At 52.3% G+C, this 23405-nt stretch overlaps 1 protein-coding gene across 1 annotated transcript; it reads right to left on the reverse strand.

Annotated features, from left to right (window-relative positions):
• Positions 1-11885: 11885 nt before the first annotated feature.
• C11H20orf204 (chromosome 11 C20orf204 homolog) lies at positions 11886-22566 on the reverse strand. The gene is given in 6 exon segments (XM_050918745.1): positions 11886-14183; positions 15505-15657; positions 18036-18104; positions 18589-18729; positions 19084-19112; positions 19115-22566. Coding segments are annotated over 6 exon segments (594 nt in total). The 5' UTR covers positions 19167-22566; the 3' UTR covers positions 11886-14033.
• Positions 22567-23405: the final 839 nt, after the last annotated feature.

Genomic DNA, 23405 nt, shown 5'->3' on the forward strand with positions numbered 1-23405 from the left:
TGAGTCAAAGTATATTGCCTGGTAAACTCCTGGGTGGGCTGCTGGGATTTCACTGGAATCTGAATGTGTCAGGGAGGGCACAGCAGTGGCTAGCTCTCCACTGCAGATATCAAAGAGGGGTGTAGGGACTTCTTTATAGGGGCACAGGCACAGGCCTGTCCCCCTTCTCTCTGACAGGACTCTGCTGCGCCTAAATCTCTGCACTACTGTGTGGACCCAACTGCAGCCCCTTCTCAGCAGAGAGCAAGTTTCCTTCTTTATTCTGCTGGGGCTGTGGAGCAGCAGTTCAAAGTCTGGCCCAAGACAGAAAGAGGATGATGATTGCTGGACACAAAGCTAACCCTTGGCCCCAGAGAGAGCTGGAAACAGGCCAGTATGAGGTTAAACATCCCTTAGGGCGTGCAGAGGGGATTGCCCCCTCGTTGCAAGGGGAATCCCATACCTATTACCTGCCCATGACTGTGAAAAGTTAGGGGGGAGGAGACAAAAATGTCAGAAAAAAGACACCATTGCGGCAGAGATCCGTATGAACTGCAACCCCGTGCTTGGAGCAGGAGAGCTGGGAAAGCAGCGCAAACCTGGCTGCTTCTCTGCTGCTTCCTGGTTGCTCCCGGACTGCTCCTCCCGCTGTGGTGCACTTCGGTGTGTGCTGTCTTTGACACCCTGTGCATTGCAAGGGCAGGAGCCCAGGAAGAGGGGAGCTTGGAGAGCCCAGTGAGGAAATCGCCGTCTGGACTGTACTGGACTGGAGGGAAGGGAGCGGCTGCCCATTGGAAGGCGGAGCAGTGGCTCCATGAGTGGCCAACATCCACCCCAAAGGCTCCTGGGATTCAGGGAGCACCCCTCCCCCACCTCGCCCTTGCTTTAGGAGCTTGGTCTCTGCGTGACTGGAGGTCCGGAACCCAGGCCATCCGGCTGCCGGCCTGGAGCCAGCAGAGCTCACTTGATGGATTACACGCCCCTCCTCCTGGCGCAGCATCATGGAGTGGAAGTACCCAGAGCAAGGCTCAGGAGTCAGTCCTGAAATAATCAGAAACAGGCTCGAGTGCCCTGTGTTTGTTTTGTTAATTATTAGAATAAAAGTGTTAAACTCACCCCAAGGGATTGTCCCTCCGGATCCTCTTCTCCGAGAGCATTGGGTCCCTCCAAGGGGAGGCCGCAGGGTGGAGTGACTGACCCACGGGGGCTGGGAGAGGTGTAGCTCAGAGCACTGTGGGCTCCCTGCTTCCCATGGCCTGTCAACTCCATACGAGGCCCAGTGGCGCAAGCCTTTGTGTAAACATTCAAACTGCACCAGTTTAATCTAGATCCGGTTTGTCAATCTGGTGTGGGCACCCGAATGTCAGTGCAAGCGGCTTGTTGCGGTTTAGCTTGATCTGCTCCTAAGGATACGTCAACACACACACTGACACCCGATTAGTTAAATCGATGCAAACTCCTGTGTGTTTGAAACCGGTTACCTGGGTTTCCACTTGGCCTCAAGATAAACTACTCCAAGCCAGGTTCAATCAAATTCAGTGTCCACATACAACATTACATTGGGTTCACTCAGCAGATTCAGATAGAGTGACCAGATGTCCCGATTTTATATGGGCAGTCCTGATATTTCAGGCTTTGTCTTATGTAGGCGCCTATTACCCCGCACCACGTTCCGATTTTTCACGCTTGCTGTTTAGTCACCCTAGTTTCAAATCACACCTTTAGTTAAAACACTGTCACTCTGGGTGTAGAGGAGCCTCACTGACTCCGGGTCACCATTTCAAAAGTGACCCAGGCCAATCCTCAAAGGTTTTTAGGCTCCTAACTCCCATTGGAAGATCTGGGTCTAAGTGACTTAGAAGCCTAAGTCTCATTCGCTTGCAAAGAGACTTAAGAGCTTAAGTACCTAAGTCACTTTTGAAAATTTGACCCTCGCAAGTGGAGGCGACGTTGGGGGGAGTGTGGGATCATGTCCCCCCCTCCAATTTCCTGTTTGGTTTGTACTGAGCATGCTCTCACAGACTGAGGGACTGAGCATTCCCAATAACACTGGTGAAGCCAGTTACACTCACTCTCCCCCCTGACCCCCCCACGGCAGGCACAGGTCACCACTGCTCCAGAGAAATCAATGTATGCCAGGGTTAGATGGTGTATGCCAGGGTTAGATGGCGTTCTGCATCCTCATGGCCCTTTGATGACTAGAACTGGGCAACATTTTACAATTGAAACATTTTTCTTTGAGAAATGCAGATTCGACTGCTCCAAAACTTCACAAATTTGTGTCAACTTCTCCAAATTGTTTTGGTCAGAAAAAAAAAATCAAAAGGGGATGTTTCAATCATTTCAGAACAAAATGTTTCCATTTTTTGATTCAAAACAACCTTCTGTTTAGAAATGTCCTTTAATTATTTTTTTTAATTAAAAATGTAAAAAAAATACTCAAACTCTAAATGAAATGCTTTGTTCAGCCTGCAATGATTTTTTTTCAACTTTTTGAGCCACCCAAACTTTTGAAACACTTTGTTGTTGTTGTTTTAAAATGCCACCAAACTGAAAAAGCCGTTATTGGCTCAGGTCTACTTACGACATCCATTTTCAGTGGCACCATTAATGAATGCTGTGCAGCTCTGAAGACCCAGCCACCCACTCCCCACAGAGTGACAGGAGGAGTAGCTTAGGTGTTGGAGAAATTGTTATCCAGCAGAGCATGTACCCTCTGGCTCCTCTCCCATGGTGTCTGTCTCCAGGCAACCAGGTGTCCTGGGACCAGCCCACAGAGAATTTGGTGGGGCAGGAGAGATGGGGGTTGGAGCTGCAGAGACATTGGCATCACTTGATTTCTTTAGCAGCTGCTTGGGCTGGAATCCCCTCTCTGGTGGGGTTGGGAAAGGCTGGTCCCTTGAAAGGAGCATCCCCCACTGAGGACATCCTGCTAAAGGAGTCCCAGAGCAGGCATGCCGGGGAGGCCCCCATGCTTTGTGGCACTCAATCTGCTTGGCAGATGGCAGGACTATTTGTTGTCATGCAGGAGCCTGGAAACCCGGCAGCAGGACCATAGAAAGGGGGATGTTCTCCCCCACTCAGAGAGCCTCTTTATTATTATTTAGCCTGAGGCTTTTGGTGTATTTCTTGCTCATGGGCTCAGAGCGCAGCCTAAAGCCTGGCATGGAGCTAGCAGAAAGTATGAGCGTCTCCAGGCAGCTCTGCTCAGGCACCCCCCTCCTAAGCTGCAGCCCGCACCAGAGACAGCCAGACGCCCTGACATTGCTCTGCCAAGGCACCGCCATGCGGGCCAATGGGATCCCTGCTATTCTAGTGCGGCCCGGAGCTGTGAAGAGCACATATCAGCAGGGCGGGGCTGGTGGGGATGGACATATGTCCTCCAGGGTTTATGACCTGGCCCTTTGCATTGCGGATTTCCACAATTGCATTGGATGGGGACAGTCTGTGTCTTCCCACTGTTTTCCACTCCTGGGGGTTCCTGCCCCCAGAGGAATTCCTCTCCTCTAGCTGGAGCCAGGGAGGGCCTGCAGATGGGTGCATAGCAGAGCTCTCCAAAAACAACCGCTCTCCAAAGGATCAAGCCGTAAAATATTAACCAGAGCCCCTAGCGTTTATCACACTGTAAATCTGGGCTTTCAACAACTTTATGATGCTGCGCAGAGACAGGGAGAGAACAACACACTGTTCCCATTGTCATACACAGACTTAACATGCCAGGCCAATTCCCTTCTCCCTTAGTGCCCCTCGCTCAAGCTGGCATGGGGTGGAGGGTGCAGGAGGCCATGTTCCAGGTCTGGAACACCCATAGGTGCTCTGGAACTACAGGTACAAGTGCCAGGGTCAAGTCAACCAGCCGTCCTTCGGAGGCTGACAAAAGGAGCATTGTGTGGTTTACTCCAGGGAGGTCTTTTGAGTTAGACCTTTGAAACCAAGAGTCTGCCCCGTATGCAAATGTGCCTCCAAGGGCGTTTGCGCTCAGCCAAACCTCCACCCCAGAGGCAGCTGCATTTTTGTGGGGCAGAGTCCATGGCCATTGTGAAGCCCTTGGGGTGAACAGCACTGTAGAAATGTGAAAGATGTTATTAAATCACGTACTTGGAGGAGGAAATGCTGCAGCGCCGATCCGAGGGGTCCCTAGCTTGTCACCGGACATGGGCACATACAGGATCAGCTGGTCTGGACGCCATCAGACCCCAAACCCAAACCCCACCTTTTTGGCCATTAGAAACAGTTGTCTTAACTGCTGCTGTCACTCTCCCTCCCCAGCTCCAACACCCTCATGCTTTCCAGCTCCAGGAGCCCCTGAGCTGCCCTGAGATGTCCTCGGGGTGTTTTGGAGTCTCCAGGAATGGGTCTATAACAGGATGGCCAGGTTGTGCTCTTCCTGGCCTGACTCTGGTCTAAGAGTTTTGGGGACTAGCCATGCTGCTTGGGGCATCTCTGCTGTAACTCCCTGGCAGTTTAGCCACCAACAGGGCTGGGCTATTGCCCCAGGGCTCTGCAGAAGGAACAGATCACTGGACTTCTCCATCCTGGGGCACCTCACCCACGAGCTCCCACTCAATCCAGCCAGGCCTATATTTAGCAACATGGAAAGGGTGCCCCCCTTGAATTCTGTCCCCAATCCCCTTGGGAGCTGTGACTTCCCAGGCTGAGATGCTATGACCTACTCAACCACTCCCTGAACTACCCAGTTAGGAGACAGGCTCTGGGATAAATCCCCTGGAGCATCCGCGGGGAGTAGCTACACCACACTGGTCCCATCCCGCTGTAGCTGCTTCCTGGGTGCAGCCGAAGGACAGCGTAATGAGTGATAATTACACAAGAGCCCCAGAGAAGGAAGTTTGGATTCAGAGGTTCTCAAGTGCATGGAGCACATCTGGGATGGCCTCTGCAACACACATGTACCCCCCTGCACCCCATCACTTGCCAGCAGGCACACGATGGCCACACACCTGGACACAAACACCTGCTCTTACACAGGCATGGAATAGAAAAGACAGGTACCACTGCTCACTCCTGTCTGCACACAGACAGATAGAAAAACACTCTGTGGGCAATCCCAGACATTACACACACATACACACACTCTCTCTCTCTCTCGTTCCCCCACCCATGCATTTGCTTTTCACACTCAACAGCGAGCCGGCAGAGACTGCACAATCCTCCAAAGTGCCAGTGCCCCAGAACTGAGCACCATGCTGGGTGCCAACCAACCGCCTAGCCCTGCAAGGGGGAGGGCGAGGAGCTGCGAGGAACCGTCCGGGGGGCTGGGATTGGGGCCACTTGCCAGGAGCCACAGCCGCAGGGCAGGGAGTGCGCGCCCTCACTCCTGCACTTGGCCTTGCCTGCCGGCTATTTTTATTTTCCTTTTCAGGCCAGTTTCCTTTTTCCGGCTGTTTTGCTACAATTCCACCATCGCTCCAACCTCCCTTTTCCCCTCCCTCCCTTTAGCATTTTCCTTTCTTTCCATTCACTCATCCCTCCCTGATGGTCCGTAACACTCCGCCTGCCGGTGCTGGTTCTGACCCCCTCCCCCCCGGCTTGCTTCAGGCTCCACCCAGCCCTGCGCACCCTGCTCCCAGCCGGCAGGAGATGGCGTAACCACTGCCGCATGGCTTTGGGGAGCAGCGAGAGGACCGGGCCGGACTGGAGAGGCACAGGGCTTTGGTGGGGATTATTAGCTATTCTTTCTTGCAATCGTTTTAAAGCCCTAGTCACTGGTGGTGCCATGGTCTCAGGTAGCCACTGGAAGGAGACCTGCTCCCACACACCCATGGCCAGTACGTTCCACATCTCGCTTCCCACGTCCATGTAACTGTCCTGGCCTCTGTCGCGTTCCCCCTGGATAATGCAGCCTTCTGCTGCCAGCGTGAGCTGCTGCTGCTCCCACCCTGCTTCCTGATCGGTCTGCAGCTATCCCAAGTCTCTGAGGCAGGGCCTGAGTCGTGACAGCCAAGCGACACCCACATGCCTGGATCAGAGTTCAGGCCCGTCTAGGCAAAGCAAGGTCTGGCCTGCAGCTTCCAAGCCAGGCAGCAGCCTGAGAGTTTCACGGCAGCTCCATGTTATGCGCCCTGGGCCAAGAGAATGGCCCAGTCTGCCCAGTCCTTTCTCTGGGACTGTGCTGCCAGCTCGGGGGGGACTTTGCTCCATGGCTCCTGCGAAGAACCGAGCGAGACATTCGGACATTACATGCATCTGAGGAAGTGGGTATTCACCCATGAAAGCTCATGCTCCAAAACGTCTGTTAGTCTATAAGGTGCCACAGGATTCTTTGCTGCTTTTACAGATCCAGACTAACACGGCTACCCCTCTGATACTTGACATTCGGACAATGCAAGTCACAGTCCGGGACACATCACACTGGGAGCTGGCAGATGAAGGCCCCCCGGCCGCATCTGGACTCCTCGTAGAAGGTGGCAGGCTGTGGTCCAGAGCACTAATACCTCTCAGAGACTGGTGGGATTTGTGAAAAGGGAACATGCTGCTGTCCCCTGTACGTACAACCCCTAAGCAAACACTCCCCCCGCCAGGTCCTAGGCGACTCATCTGCCCCTGCAGCCCAAATGACAGACACTCAAACCAATGGCCAGCCAGTCCTACCAGCCCAAGCAGAGTCTCAGGCCTGGCCCTGCCTGCAGGCCGAAACCCAGCTAGCTGCAGCAATGCATGGGGCAGCACTGGCAAAGCACCTTGCCTAAAAGAGCTCCTGCAGGGCAGCCTTGAGCACGTCACTGGGCTGCTACGCAATCCCTTGGCTTTTCCACTGGCCCTGCAGCAGAGACGGGGACAGCACGGGTGTCCTGGGCACACTCTGCAGCAAACCTCATCCCACCCTCAGCCGACCACTGCTGAGAACAAACAGGGGAAACGTTAGCTCTGGGGGGCCTGCGTGACTCATGCTTCCCCTGGTGCACTGCAAAGGCTGACGGCGGAGACTGGGGGCAATTAAGGAGGGGGCGTCTCTCTTCCCACCCCTACCCTGATAGTTATAAAACCTGGATGCAAATTGGCGAAATCTTTGCTATTTTGGGACTCTCAGGGGGATGGTTGCTGGAGGGAGGCGTAGCTGGTCCCCCATTTAACAATTAAAATGCTCTTCATATTTGATCTTTTGTTTAGGGAAAAAAGCCCAAACCCAAACAATGGTTTCAATGCAAAGCCCCCTGCAGAGCTGATAGAATGAGGTGCAGCAAAACAAGCTGGTGTTTGTTCTCTGCACAAGCTACTGGCTCTGGGGAGCCAAGCTGCAAACTCTGCCCATCCCTGCCGCCTCCCAGCTGACTTTGGGATGGAGGGGGGCACAGGGTGAAGCGCTGCTCCCCGCTGAGATGCCAGGCCTGTCTGGGGGCACGTACAGGAGGGAGCTGTGCTGCTGAAGGAGGCTCTAGGAGTTACAGGGAGGGGCATGGGATCCCTGCATGGGATTCGCACACCAGTGGGCACAAACTCCACCCCAGCTCCAGGGCCCGAGTCTGACATCCTTGCACAGGCTGCAGCTTCCACCAGGTGGGAACCCCCGACTCTGAGGAAAGAAAACGGACCCAGCCGCCATAGACCGGGACAGGGAAAGCACAGGCAGGCAGAAGGGGCACAGTATGAGGAGCGGGGCTGGAGACAGAGGGTCAGGTGTCAAGAGGGAGCTAGTTTGGTGAGACATCTGGGGATCAGGACCACAGACCATTCCCCAGGCTGCTGCCAGCCAGTGGTTGCTGCTGTGCCAGTAAAGATCTCTTTCCTCCAGCAATGCCGCAGCACTTCCTGCTAATGCCACTGGGCCAGGGTGGGGAAGGGGCAACTCAGCAGTGCTGCCCTCTCATGCTTTTGTCACAAGCCTGGCGCTGATTTTCCTTAAAGCCCCAACTCCTGGAGGCAGGTGATTGTGGGCGACACTCACCTGCCTCTCTCTTTTTTTTTTTTAAAAGAGTCAGTTTCTAGCCATTGCCTGCAAACATGAGCCAAGGGCGCCCTAAAGGCTCAGGAACCAGAAGGCAAGACAAAAAGAAGCCCCCCTTTTTTTTAGGTCTCATGATTTTTAAGTCTTTCTGGGGCAGGGGTCAGGCTTTCGGAAGGCTCCCATCGGCAATGCCCCTCAGATTGGCGCAGGGACACTTCCTCTCCGGTTACAACGGCGCGGCAGCCTGTAGCCAGTGAAACAAGGAAGAGCTGGGTCTTGCTGGGGACTGAGCCTCGGGCAGCGAGGGCACGACGGGCCCACAAGGACCCTCCGTCCCCATCTCTGGTGAAATCGCACTGACTTCACTCCGAGTGATTTCCCCCGACCAAGAACATAAGGGGTGGGAAGGGTAGGGGTGGCAGGCTGGGATCCTCCCCAGGAATCCGAGTTCCACCCTCCAGCAATGCTTCTGGCAGCCCCACACCGCGGTCACCAGCCACGCTGCGTGGCATAGCTAACGTGGGTCAAGCCTCAAGGTCCCTGGCCGCTGGGCTCCACAGTCTTTCCAGGATGTCTCTAGCCCAGCCTTGCTGCACAGCCCTTTCCTGCCACCTAGCGTCATGCAAACGCCCGGGCCAGGTTCTGTGCTCCACCCCCGGTGTTGTCTTACGTTTGTTCTCAGGCTGAGCCTGGCCAAGGGCCTTGGCTGGGCTCGGGTCTCAAGCCCAAGTGCCCTTTGATGGACGGGTGCGCTGCAGAGGATGCGGATGGACCACGGCCGTCCCCCGGCCGACGCAGAGCCGGACAGGCCGTGGCTCTGGATGCCAGTTTCCTGCCTTGCTCCATGCACAGGCCTGGCCCCAGTGTGACGGCTGCAGAAAGCCCCCAGTGGGTAGCGGGCCTGGGAAGGAGAGTGACCAGCAGGATTAAGAGAAGCCAGTTCTGCCCTCTCTGCCCCCACGCTAGCTCACCAGCCTCAGTGGCGCTGAACAGGTTCAGCTGGGGGCAGCGTTTGGCTCCTGGTGCTGGGAGCTGGACTCAGGCCTCGGGAGGAAAAGTCCTCTCGCAGAGGGGCTGTGAGCACTTTGCAAACAGTTAGCTGGCTCAAGAGGAAGGGGAAGCTCTCTGGGGCACGGGCCAGGTCCTTCTGTGCTTGTGCGGCACCCAGCCCACGTGGGATCCTGAGCAGGGCCTCTGGGGACTCCTTGCCCCGAGTGTTAAATAGAGAGAGATTATCCCCATTTCACAGCTAGGAAAACCCAGGCAGGGAGCGAGGCAGGAATTTGCCCAGGGTTACAAAGAGGGCCAGTGGCAGGATTGGGGGGAGATGCCTTCCGGCCCTGTTCACTGCTTTAACCACTAGCCGATGCTCTCCCTGCTTGCTGGGGGCAGGGAAAGTGCATAGGAGGGAGATCGCAGTCTCTTGAAGGGGAGGGGTCATAAGGAGGAGCCCCTTCCCCAACAATTAGTTTGGGTACTAACCTTAGCCACTGAGGCAGCCTGCGGCTCGGGAGTGGGAGAGACGTGGGGTTGCACTGTACAGAGGCAGGGCAAAAGGAGGGGGCAGGAGTGCAGAGACAGAGAGGGGTTGGGGAAGCCAAGGAACATATGAGGGTAAAGTGAAGGGACAGGGCAGGGCCTGATGGACATGGCTGCCAGCTGAGCTCCTCTCCAGCCGGCCCTACTCACCTGCTCCCTGCTGAAGCCGCTCGGTGCACTGACTGCAGGGGTCTTGGGATCAGGCTCAGAGGGGCGAGCTGGAGCCATTGCCATCATGTTATCACACATCCTCCGGTGCATTGGCAGTGACTGGGGGCAGGAGAGGGCAGAGGCCAAGCCTGCCATGCCCATTAACCCCCTAGCAGCAGGTGGGTGGGCAGGTTTACATGGGGGCCGGTGAGGAAGGGGGCTTTGCTGGGTCGATGATGAGCAGCCCCGCGGGGTCCCTCAGCTGCTCGCGGCTGTCACTCCGGTGTGGGCTGGCTCGAGAGGATAGTCACAGCCCTTGCCTGAGCCAGTCTTCCTCACTTGGGCAGGGTGGTGTCCAGGAACAAGGGAGGCTGGCTCCATTCCAAGCGGACGAGCAGCAGCATGCTGGACATGGACCACCCATCCCTGGGTGCTGCTTCTGTGACCTGCCACTTCTCCAGGAACATCACGGGGGCTCCACGTTTATTCACCTGGTCTGGCTCCTGACAGGCTGGCTCAGGATACATGCCATCCTTGCTGGAAGAAAACCAGCAGAATCATTTGCATTTCTACAGTTCCCTCTGAGGCAGTTTGGGAGAGGTTCACTAAACACTGATCAAGGGATTTATTTCACCTGGGGTATAACTAGCCTGCGGACCCCCCGCCACAAGATAGCGCTGAGGCCAGATGCCTAGCAGGGTTCAGACCAGGATCAGGCATTGATAGGGAATGGACAGTAGGACTAAAAACCACCCAGGGTTTTGAAAGGGATCTAAACCTTCCTGCTTCAGTGCATGAGTCAGTCTCTAACAAACCGGGGTTAGGAGGAAACTTGCCCCATGGGCAGGTTTTCCCATTCCTGCCTGCTGCAGTGTTCTTTGCACCTTGCTCTGAAGCATCTGGTTCTGGCCAGAGTCAGAGACAGGATACCAGCCTAGAGCGGCCCCTGCTCCAAGTTCGTATGACAAGTCCTGCGATTAGTATCATACCTGCTTTACAGCAAGAGAAACTGAGCTTGACAGGCTGGGTGACTTGCCCAAGGCCAGCCAGCTGCAGAGTCAGGAACAGAATCCGGCAGAGTGATTCCGCCTAGCCCTCTGTTCTAACCACTAAGCCAGACTGCCACAGCTGTTCTAGGAACTCCAGTGTCAGTACCCGTTGAGGCTGTGTCAGCAGGGACAGGTGTGGGAGGTGTGAGAGGCATGGGATGCGGCTTGCTGTCCCGTAGTGATGGTGGCTCTGGAGTAGGGGGCTCATGGGCCTGTGAGGCACACAGAGCGCACAGGCCACTTCTCTGAATGCAGTGCCACTCACCTCTCCCTCATCATCCAGGAGTTCAAACAAGGACCGGGAGTCAGGAGATCTGGCTTCTCTTCCTGGACCTGCTACCAACTCTGCGAGTGACCTCGGGCCTGTCACTTCGGGGACATCTCCACTGTAAGAGAAACCCTGCAGCAGCAAGTCTCCAAGCTATGGTGCTAAAAATAGCTGTGTAGATGTTCCCACTGGGGCTCTGAAACCTGGGGAGTGGGGGGCTTTCAGACCCCGAGCTCCAGCCCAAGCAGGAACACCTGCACAGCTATAGTTAGTGCCTTAGCATTGGCCTGCGTCTGTAGGCTCGGGCTCTGAGACCCACTGCTGCAGGGTTTGGTTGGGTGTTTTTTTCAGTATAAACATACCCTGGTCTCTGCGCCTCAGTTCCCCATCTGTACTCCAGGGATAACAGCACTTCTCTGCTCCCAGGGGTGTTGTGAGGGTAAACTCCCTTATGCCTGTGAGACACTGTAGTGAAGCAGAGCCAGAGCTGTACTACACAGGTCGCGGCCGAAAGTTACTCTTGCAGCAGAGGAAGCGTGCCCGCAAGCAGCACCACAGAACAACTGGGAGTTGCATGGGATGCTCCGATGAGTCTGCACCACCTCCGTCAGCCAGCAGAGGGAATTCTAGTTTAGTGATAAAATCTGGTCCCCAGACTGAAGAGCCATTGATGGTATTTTTCAGCAAGGACGGGAAAAGATGGCAGTAAGGTGTGACTGCATCTCAGATAGGCCAGACCTACACTACCTTTAATTCAACCGGCATAGCTAAAAATAGCAGCCAAGGCATCGAAGCCCGGACTTCCACTCCAGCTGTACAAACTCTAGAAGAGAGGGGGGAATTTGTATTTTCTAGATAAAATATCCAGAATCAGTAAGAGAAGAAATTTTATTGTCAAGCTTCTGAGAAGCTGCAAACAATGGGGCGTTACACCCAAGAACTGAAAGCAGGCACAATGTGTTGGTAAGAGAAAATTTGTTATTCATGAAACAAACTATCCACTCCCCGACCACGTGGGCTTTTTTAATTATCACCATTATGGCATTTCAACATTGGCTACACTGGGATTTCCAAAGCTTATGGATCTGAAGGATTTTCACCGAGGTTTTGTTTTGGTGCGTGGAAAACGTGCTCCTTTCCGATGCTGCTCCTTCGGGGAGGCTCATGTTTAAATGTCAGGCAGCCAGTAAGTAAAAGGACGTTTCTTTCCGATCTCTGCTCACCGCCTGTGACGTTCACTTGTCTGCGCTAGGCTGGCTGGGCGCTGCTCGAAGAGCTGCAGGTGCTCAGTGAATCTCAGACCAGCTCCTCCTGAACTCATACTCACCACTGCTGTAAAAGGGCCCACTGACTGCAATGGAGTGGCACTTCCTAATTCCAGGGGAGAATTTGGCCCTTGGTGTTGTGTTTCTGACCTGTAGATACCTGGACCAACAGCCCCCTGTATACGTAAGGGCTTGGTTACCACCAGTTAGGATGAAGAGTACAGCAATGGCATTATCCCATGAAGAGCAGAGAGGAGATTCATAGGCCAAAAAGAATGAACTACTGTGATCAAACACTTCTTACTCCACTGGCCATGGACACAGAGTGATTTGAACCACTGCCCTCTAGCATCACAAGCAGGAGCCAAGCCCCAGTGCCACCTCACATACATACAAGACTTTGCTCAGCAGCCACTGGCGAGGGTGTCCCTGAATGTCCTGATGCACCACTAAGCATGAATCCACAGCAAGTTGTGTCCTCTGGTGAAGCTAATGGGAGCAGCTCTGCCTCCAGGGCTGGAGCCCTACCAGTAACAACTGGTTTTCTATAACTGATTAAAGGGCGAGCTCTGGTGCCTCTCTTCTAGAAGCAGGGGATTTGTTTTGCTGGTAGGAAGAGGACAGTAGTTTCAATAGCATAAAAGATGAGCAACTGAAGGCTGGTTTTACAACTAGGCAGCACAGCCTTCCCCTTAGCACCATGAGGCAACATCAGTTCAGCCCTGACCCAGAGGGAAGAGCACCACTTGCTGAATCATCAACCCCACCTCCTACAGCACTTTGGCTTTCCCTTGTCCTCTTGCCTCTTGCAAGTGTCCATCACAAAGAATGATGGGAAAAGAAACCCGGCCCTGGGAGGAGATACAAGTGGTTCTCAATTGTCTATTTGTCCTGGTTTTTCCAGGAGATGGTAGCAGCTGTAGAAAGTCCATTTCATTCTCCACACCAGCCTGTTGAGTGCAGGTTGGAAGAAGGAGGGAGAGAGAGCTAGTTCAAACTCATGGAATGTCAGGGGGATCTAAGATTGCCTAGACTACTTGCCACTATGGCTACCATGCCCAGCCTTTCCTGAAGCACCGGCCCTTCGGGAGCTAGATGGCTTTCTCCCAGCAACTTCTGGGGTATGAAGACAATCTTGCATGTCAATGAACAGCCCCAGGAAAGCAGCAGACATCATCTCAAGTGGTGCAGTTGTAACCCACACATCTCCTGGGTGTGGTGCTCTGTCCCATCTAGTGGCACTGAGACCACTTAAAGAGAGAGAGATAAAACGAGTCTGCTCTACTGCCTCAGCTAACAGGCAATTGGCTTTTAGCTCACGCGGTAGACGCTCAAGTGGTAAGCGCCAGAAGTCCCAGGTTCAATCCCACCCACCGACGACAAGTTTGTCAGTGCTACACAGTGCAAGAGGTTTCCTAGCAGACAAGAAGCATTTTCATAATCCGGGAGCCTCCTCTTACTCTATTGCTCTTCTTTCACTGCCTGCTTACTGCCCTGTCCTTCCAAATTCCTAACATACAGACTCGCTGGAGCCAAGGCCCCCACTGTGGAAATGTCCAACAAAGTTTTATTCAAAATGAAGGAGCAAATTCTGTTGATGCCACTCAGTTGATTTCAGGGCTGAATCTGACCCTCAGTATTTGCTACCTGGAACAGTAGCAGAACAGGCCATGAACAGAAGATGTGTCCCTCTCCAATCCCAACAGAGAAGAATGGGATACAATGGAATGCCTGCTTCACCCAACGGTAGAACCAAGAAATCAGAAGGCAAGGAGTTTCCATGAAATTGGTGTTGCTTACTGGCTAGTATGGAGGTGGTGGTACAATCCCAGGTGCTCAGCACCCATGGAGAGAGCACCATGCACTGCTTCCTACTGACCCTATGTGTCCCAGTCCTTTGAGTGGAGAGAGAACAACTTCTCCCAGCAGGTGACCAAGTTTTCCACTGTTCGCGCTATCATCTTCAGCTGCTTTCTCCTGTTGCCCTGGCTTCTGTGTTGCGGTTTCTCTGTAACTGTTGACAGACTCTTCTGTTAGCATGCAAAGAAAGAAAAACAGTCACTGCAATGAAAACCATGGCCTAGATACAGATGCTGAACAGGACAGAGACCAGTTCAGGGCTGTTCGTACCCCACGAGTACGTGGGGAAAAGCAACGGGGAGGGGGATAGCACTGGAAAATGAGGGTCCCCAAGCATGCGTGTAACCCACTGGCGAGGGTGTGGGACCTGTAACACACACTTCCCAGTGGGTTGCGTGTGCTCTGCTGGATACCAGGACACTCACCCCAATGGGCACATGCACATCTGGCAGTACAGGAGAGAAACCACCTGTGAGGTTGTACCATCAAGCATCACCCTCCAGAGAGGGTGGGTGCATTCCAACTTGGTGAAACATTCCAAGGTAAAACTTCCAACGGGGGGGATAGGGCATGGAGGGGTTTCTCCTATATATCTATATCTATCTATCTATTATATATATATTTCAACAACAGCCTAGAATCCTCATAAATAATCCCAGCATTAGATATTGGCTAATTAATGCAGACCACACACATCTAGTATGGATGAAAGTCACTTGGTAAGTGGAGAAGACACAAGATCTGTTCCCCAGATGACTTGAAATGGTTCCGTCCCCCAGGTATCAGTCTCCATTCATAGGCATTCCGATCAGCTATTCAGACCAGTCAGCCACATTCCCCAATGAGACAACACTAAATAAAATAGTTTCTCTGCCAAACTGGGTGGAGGAGGGGCGGAGCCAGGGATTTCCCGAGACTGTGCCAGGTAACCTGAGCTCATCGGCAGAGTCCTGCACAAGGGCATCAAACATCCGAATAGATTCCCTCAGCTTGGGCTTTCCCCCACGACTCTCCCAGGTGAAGAGTATCCATTAATGAACCCAGCACTAGTGCCAGATAGGGAGAGGGTGGCTATCAGCTTGGGGTTTCCCCAGGGCTCTCCCACGGGATAAGGCTAAGGGAATTCATTTCAGACAACAGAATAGCTCAGTGACAGTTCAAAGGTATCATTTCTGGGGAGACCCTGGATCTTGCCCCAGGCCTGCATGTGCTGCTCAACAAAGACAAGGCGGGTGAGGTAATATCTTTGATTGGATCAACGTCTGGTGGTGAAAGACACACACCTTTGAGCTTGCACAGACCTGAAGAACAGCTCAAAAACTTGTCTCTTTCACCACCAGAAGTTAGTCCCATTAAAGATATTACCTCACCCACCTTATCTCTCTAATATCCTGGGACCAACAAGGTTACAACACTTAAACTTCTTAACGAATGGCTGCTATTTTTTGCACCATGCCAGCTGCGTGGCAGAAGAGAAAAGCAAGCCCCGACCTTGTGGATTTTCTTGCAGTTCTGTTTGGTCACAGACTCTGTGTTGCTGACCACCTGCATCACAGCCACTACTTCAGGATTCCTCCAGGGGCCTCTGACCATGTCCCTGAGAGACATGCTCATGGTGGAGATAGACAGCAGGATTTTCTGCTCCTGAACAAAGAAGGATGCAAAATCCAGATGTGCAGAACCAACTGAAGCAGAAAACACTATGATTAAGTAGAGGAGCCAGTGCTTGCTTAATACAAGCTTGAGGGCCCAGCGTCTTAGATCACTGGAGTAAATAATGCCCTAAAATATAGTCGTCGCCCAACCCTGCCAAAAAAAAAAAAATCCCCTTCTCCCACTCTATACAGTAATGCCCACTAGAATATAGCTTAGGGAAGCTGTTCTGCTGACCGCTTGGGGAACAAGGCATGAGGCTGTGGCCACAGGCAGTGTCACCATGGAAGTGATACAAGTGTTACCTGCCGCCCATCCACCTGCACTGCCACGTTAGCACTGCTGCTGCCTAGCAGGCTCCACCCCAGCTACTAAAGAGACCTGCGGCCTTTCCCTCAAAGGGCAGGTCATGGGCACCCCTTTTTTGATGATTCCCCCCCACACACACACACACTTCCCCTTGTTTGAATACAAAAGAAAAAGCCCTCAGTTATTAGCTACAACAAACAGCAAATTGAGGATTTTGCTGTTTGCTCTGTTCTGAGTTCCTGCCTCACAGCATTTGTGTAGCTAATAACCGAGGGCTTTTTAGCTACACAAAAGCTACCGGGCAGGAACTCAGAACAGAGCAAACAGCAAAATCTTCAGGTGTTAGCAATAAAACGTGTGAAAGGTAGGGTGACCAGATGTCCCTATTTTATAGGGACAGTCTCGATATTTGGGGCTTTGTCTTATATAATAGGGGGCACCTATTACCCCCAACCCCCGTCCCGATTTTTCACACTTGCTGTCTGGTCACCCTAATGAAAGGAGCACATATCACAATGAACTGGTTAGTGTGTCTGTGCTCTACTGCCTCCTCCTGGATGGAACTGTAACTGCTCCAATAGCAATTTGCAGTTCGGAGTCCCCTGCTGTAGCCACGGAGCTCTGAGGTGCCCTGGTGTATAGCACAGTGACAACACTGGCTATGGAGTTGTCACACCAGGGTCAAGTGTGAAACTGGAACTTCTGTGAGTCTCACACACTTGCGTCTGGGCTTTGTCTAGCTAGGGGAGTGTGTCGAACTGGCTTGAGAGCAAGCGTCAGTCACAATTTGGCAGCATTTCTGCTGCCACGAAATGCTGAGTGGCCATGGCATGAAGGTTAGTAACTGCTGGGCAGTTTGGGTGGCCAGTCACGCTTTCCCACAACACCTAGCTTGCCGTTAGTTCTGGAATGGCGTGGGCCCACCCCACCAGCACAACCTTGCGCAGGTGGGGCATAGGAAGTCACGCTGCAGATGCCATTTTGAAGAGTGGCCTGCTCCACCCCTGCTTGGGGGACCTTGAACTCATGGTGTGCATGAGGTCACATTGCACAGATGACACCATTTTGAAGAGCGTGCCGTTCCAGCCTTGCCAAGTGACCTTGCATGCACCGGGCATGCGAGGTCACAGCAAGAGGGGTGGAGCAGTGCACTCTCCCAAATGTCATCCCCTTTCCAATACTGGACAAAACCACCTCTAGTTTTGTCTCAGTCCCCGACAGGGAACAAACCAACCAAGACGACGACTCTGCAGCTTAAAACCAGACAAATGGCCTGCCTACATGCATTGCAGGATGTCCTGATGTGTGACCCAATATTGTACAGACTCACGTCTCAGCCATCCACTCTCTTTCTCACACACAAACACACACATTCAATGGTCAAACCTGTGTGAAAACAGGAAGAAAACTCAGGTCACCCTGTTCCACATACACAGCCAGTGCTCATAGATTCACAGACTTTGGAGGTCAGAAGGGACCATTATGATCATCTAGTCTGACCTCTTGCACAATGCAGGCCACAGAATCTCACCCATCCACTTCTGTAACAAACCCCTAACCTATGTCTGAGTTATTCAAGTCCTCAAATTGTGGTTTGAAGACCTCAAGCTGCAGAGAATCCTCCAGCAAGTGACCCATGCCCCATGCTGCAGAGGAAGGCGAAAAACCTCCAGAGCCTCTGCCAATCTGCCCTGGAGCAAAATTCCTTCCTGACCCCAAATATGGCGATCAGTTAAACCCTGAGCATGTGGTCAAGACTCACTAGCCAGCACTCAGGGAAGAATTCTCTGTAGTAATTCAGATCCCAACCCATCTAACATGCCATCACAGACCACTGGACATACTTACCTGCTGATAATCAAAGATCAATTGCTAAATTAATTGCCAAAATTAGGATATCCCATCATACCATCCCTTTGAGCTAAAGGGAAGTACTGGCTGTAAGCTAGCAGTACAGGGCTGATGACACACAGTTGAGCAGTCCTGATTTTATCTAGTACAGGATGCTGGTGTACACTCTCCACCCCCACACAAAAGCACATTGCAGAGAAACCATTTACCTTGTTAGAGAGGCAGGCTGGGCCAGCTCTCCCCCTCCTTGGGGTTTCAGCAGATCGAGTCAAGTTTTTCTGTGTAAAATAAAAGGATAACAAGCTGCTCAGCTTTGGGCCTTTCTCCTCGGCTCCCCTGAAGTTACTATCCCGCGCTCTGTGCACAGCACAAGCTCTATGCACTGGGGAGAAGAGACCCACTGAACCGAGCACAGCACTCCATGAGGCTCTATGGCTGGCTTGATGGGGGGGAGAGTGCTCCTTACAAAAGTCTCCTGGAACTTTTCATGGGGGTGGGGAGTTTGCTGTTGCCTTGGCAGCTGAATTCCAGGGGCACTCTAGGCGCATGCTTCCCATTTGCAGGGAACACTGTTATACTCCACAATGCCTAAAGGCCCAGGTGGGAATGGACGCCCTATTCTGCTGGGTGCTGTACCCACATCAGCGAAGCCACAGTCCCTGCTCCAAAAGCCCGATGCCGTCTAAGACAACCTGTGCCACATGGCCAGATAGTGACATTTTTATACCCGCCTGCCTGCTGGGGATTGTCCGCTCCACTCACCAGGTTCTGGAGCTCATCAAAGATCACGGCTTGGTATTGCCGCAGGATTTCCACAATGCTGCACTTGGCCTTGCCCTTGCTCAGCACCGATACAAGGAGCAGCAGCAGTAGAACAGCACAGCGGAGAGTCCTGGGGAGAATCTAGATGGGAAAGAACAACTCAGCTTCAGCATTGTACACTAGTGCCAGGCACTGGAGACCTGTCTGCCCTTTGCCTTGTAGGCTGAAAGGAAGCTGGTTTCGCTTGTGTGGTTTAAAAGCAGAATGGTCAGCTGTACAGGGTGGGGTCAGCATGGACCCAGACTCCAGAAGTGCATATGGGGAGCTCCTATATAAGAAGTGGAAAGTATTAAGAGTGCACTGGACTGCAGCATAAAGAAGGTATCCTTCAGGAATACATGTCCCCGGGTCAGCTAACCAGGTTGTGCAGCATTCCCGACAGATTTGGGCTTTATCAGACCAGGGAAGAGGAAATTCCAAAGCTGAGAGGCCCACCTGGAGAACACGCTGCCAGCACTTCCTCTCCTTTTAGAGCAAAGGAGCTTCAGTTTCACCCCAGCTTGCTGCTCTGGCAGCATGGGAGAAATGCAGTCTTAGGTAGGATGGTCCCAGGCCATTTCAGGGTCAAATCCAAAGACTTCATTTAGAATTAATGGCAAGAGCATCGCTGTCCTTGGAGAGGTGATTTTGTGTGTCCAAACAAAACTGGGGGCAGCTGTCACGATGGTGCATAGGGACAGAGGATGCCTGAATAGGCAGAAGAATGGCTGCTGTGTGGGAAGCCTATTTTGTCACATCTTAAAAAGATGCTGAATATAAAATACAGGAGCAATAAAATCCAGGGAGACGTGGTCTCTTGTGCAGTTGTTCTGCACTGGGTAGTTCTGCACTTGCTCCAGCTTTTCAAAAAGTTCCTTTAATCCAGGTGCTCAGTGGTCTCACACAGGAACCAAACAGATGCTCTTGATGGCTAATGGGGGATGGGGGATGGAAATAGCCTACGCAGCTCTCTGCTTGCACTGGTGCAGCACGGATCCCTAGTCAAACCTTCAGGCTTCATGCTTTCCACGCAGTACTGAAGCCAGCCACGGCATAGCCCTGAAGCCAAAGCTTTGATATCTGAGACTGTTGAGTGGATGAAGTAAATAAATTTTATCTCAGTGCTTGTCCTGTCTTTGAAAAATCAATGATCCTCAGACGCGTCAAGGGATGGTGTAGGTTTACTTCCTTCTGCCCTAGCGAAGGGAGTGGAATTTCTCTTTGGGTGTGGCAGAATCTTCTCAGAGAGGCCAGTTGCACAGCTTTGTTTTCTCTGTACATTTCTCCAAGAGAGGGGAGATATTGCTCCAGAGCAAACTTCAAAACAGCACAGAAGATATAAATAATGCTCAAAACCATTCATCAAAATGCCAGCTTTGCTGCAAACAGAATATCCCTTTCCACACCGACACCGGCCAAAGTCTAAGGGTTGCTAATCAGGAAGGCTTCCCCACAGAGGACAGAAGGCCTGGCAATTTCACTTGAGCTATTAAGTAAAGGACTCATTCCATAAATATCAAATTCCGGAACAGAGCAACACTTGCACCATTTCCAAGCAGCTGGGTTGGGTACTACATTTTCAGTCCTTAATATGTGAAGAAACACAGTCTGCCCTTAACAAGACAGGCTGGCTACACTCTCACAGGCCGTGACCCGCGATTCTCACAACTCACGTGACCAGCCTGGTGGAGGGGTGCCCGCGAGAGATACACGTTCGTGGAAGGAAGACTTGAATGAACAAATCACAAGAACTGTTTTCTCTTAGTAATTGGCACTGTTCAGAGGTGGAAAAAGTTATTATAGTTAATCCACATGCCTGGGGATTACTAACTCTCTCCAAGACAGACTGAAGGCTTTGGCCCCTGCCCCCCTTACACACAAACCAAATGTCAAAAATTGGCATCACTTAATGTTTGTTAGTAGCATCCAGGAAACGCTCATTCTGGGTTTAGAAGTCACCTCCCTCCATGGAAGGACCAGGAGTTATTTGTAAGGTTAAGAACAGGTCTGTGAACTGTACAGGCAGCTGGGTACAAAAACTCAGGGTGTTAAAATGTGCTTTGCATGTGGGGAGGCCAGGGGCTAATCTTTTCTTTCCTGGCCTTAATCCTCTAGCAAACACTGACAGATAAGGGAAATCACCAGTATTGACAGAGCACTTCCTGGTGGCACATGCTCTAAACCCAGCGCTCACCGACTGAGGCACAGAATCTGCTCCAGCAGAAACCACTTTGGTCCCCACACACAGTGTCCTGGATTGCACTGCCCCGCTAAATCTGCCGCGGGGCGTGACCCCTGTGGCTTGGGGTAGCTTGGAGGGCAGAAGGGGTCTGGCTGGCTCTGCCTTACACCTCGCAGAGGCACATGCAGAGAAGCCCGAAGGAAATGGATTTCAACACACTGCTAATTAAGGCCAGAGCTTTCCCCCTCCGCCAATGCACCGATTTGTGTGCACTGCAGGGCTAGGATTTTCTCTCCCCTGCCAACGCGTCTCTCCCTGGCTCGGCTGCCCCCGATCACACCAGCCGGCTGCTGCACAGGGCTGGACGAGCCCCCAGTGGACCCCCACCCAGTATCTACACACGCCCACGCCGGCTCCGTGCAACGAACGGGCTCCAGCTATGAGCCCGCACCAGGACCGGGTCTGTGTGTGTGGGGGGGTCCCTCCCGGGGGGTCCCTCCCCTTTCCAGAAACAAGCAGCCGCTGTTGAAAAGCGGGAACATTTACAGGAAAGCCTGGCCCGGGGCGAGCGGGGTTTCTCACAGTCCCTGGGGGCCGGTGCTGAGTGGGACTTTCCAGTTCCTTCTCTTGGATCTAGCTGGAATCGGTGCTTCTTCTCTGGGGGGGACCCCACGTGGACCCCAAATAGCCTTTCAGCCCCCTTCCCCCAGCGTAAACTTCCAGCTGTCAGCTGCCGCTGGCTGGGATCAACCCCCTCCCCGGGGACTCTCACCATTTATCGCTCGCGGTGCCGATCCCCACATCTGCAAGTGCCCGCGGAGGGAGGCGAGGCGCCCAGCTGCATGGTCCCTTGCAGACCCTCCGAGCTCCAGGATGCCCGGTGCAGGGGACCCGTCTCAACCGGCGCCCCTATCGCTCCCTCTCCTGCGCTGGGCTCCCCTGCCCCAGCTGGGTCCCAGCGTTTGAACTTGGCTCCAGGATCTAATAGTAGGAGTGGGAGGGGATAAAGCGCTCGCGGCTCTAGTCCCACCCCCCCGCCCCCAAATCCTGCCTGACTGGGTTATCCCAGCCGGAGACCTGCACCTGCCCTCCCACAGCTGGAGGAAGGGAAAGGGGGCGGGAGTGAAGCAGCCTCTTAAAGCCTTGAGAGGGGGGTAGGATTATGTCAGGAGATGATAACTTGTTTATAGAGGAGATGGAGAAGAGTCTCTCTGCCTGGGAGTGGAGAGTCAGGTCTGATTGCTCTGTTCTACAGCACAAAGTGCCTTTGGGCAGAGGGTGGGATTTTTGGGGTGCTCATGAAGTACCTGTCTGAAGAAGGTGCTTTTCGACCTGTCTATGGAGCAACAAGGGCAAGTGCCTTCTGGGTTTCAACTGAAATTTCACACCTTGTTCCATGTATGTACATTGCGGAGGCCAGGACAGGGCTACAGGTAATAAATAACCATCTCCCTTCCTAAATGTTTCAAACACCACAACCACCTCCAGAAGGTCTCCTGAAAGCCAGTCTCAAAGTGAAGCACACAGTGCCTGCTCCATCAGGCATGCACAGGTCAGGTAAGGCTTCCAAAACACTATGGAGCTACTACTGCTGAAGACAGCCTTGCCCAGGCCAAGCTGCCAGAGGTCTGAAGATGCTGAAACAAAAGCAAGAACACACACTTGGGAGTTCTGCTTTGGAAATAAGGTATTGGCTCCATCCTTCCTCTCACAGAACCACCTTTTGGGGCTGCGAATTATTGCTGTGGGGCTAACTGCTGTAAACTAGCAACATGTTTTAATTATTAGCAATTTCTGAAAGTGGATCAAAAATGGAATTAACCTACTTTAGTGCTCATAACTGCACTTTGTACTATAAAATCATGTTGCTAGACATCAATTTATAGAACTCAGTGTGAGTAGCCAGTGTGAAAGGGTTAAGACACTTGAGCACTATATACACACACAAATAAAGAGAGGTTAAAAAGGTACCTTTGGTGGTCTCAGATGAATGAGCTCAATCTTATTTGGAGTGTGATGTCAGCTAAACCTAATTTCAATTATTTCACCGTGATTTTTACAGAACAAATTCTAATCTAAAGATTTGACAGCAACCAAAAGCATGCGAGGCATCGAGGTATTAATAAGACACAGCCCATGCCCCAAGTTTACAATCTAAGTTGATACATGATGTAACAAACATTAATGGAACAACAAACAAGGAATGAGTTAACAGCAATAAAGAGTTACTTGGCAAAGGAGAGGGCACAGAACCATGAAGCAAAAATGTGTGGCTTTTAGTAGGGTACCTGAATAACCCAATTTAATTCTTAGACATCTTGGCAGAACTGAGCCTTCCAGAGGGATCTGAGAGGGGAATAGTCTGCTGGATCATTGGTTGAAGCAGGAGGAACTATGTATACTCAAGGACACCCCACTGAAGGCTGGATCCGGACATGTTTATTGTGCTCTATGTGCATATAAATAAAATTTACAGGTTCAAAAATCCATTTGCAAAATGTTAAAGATATCTAAAAACATTAAGCTGGTAAAGGGAAGGGTCCATAAAAAAAAATTATGAGATTTTGAAAGATAAGGTGAAAGGTAGAAATACTGG

Source organism: Gopherus flavomarginatus, chromosome 11 (assembly GCF_025201925.1).
Source record: "Gopherus flavomarginatus isolate rGopFla2 chromosome 11, rGopFla2.mat.asm, whole genome shotgun sequence".
Taxonomy (NCBI): domain Eukaryota; kingdom Metazoa; phylum Chordata; order Testudines; family Testudinidae; genus Gopherus; species Gopherus flavomarginatus.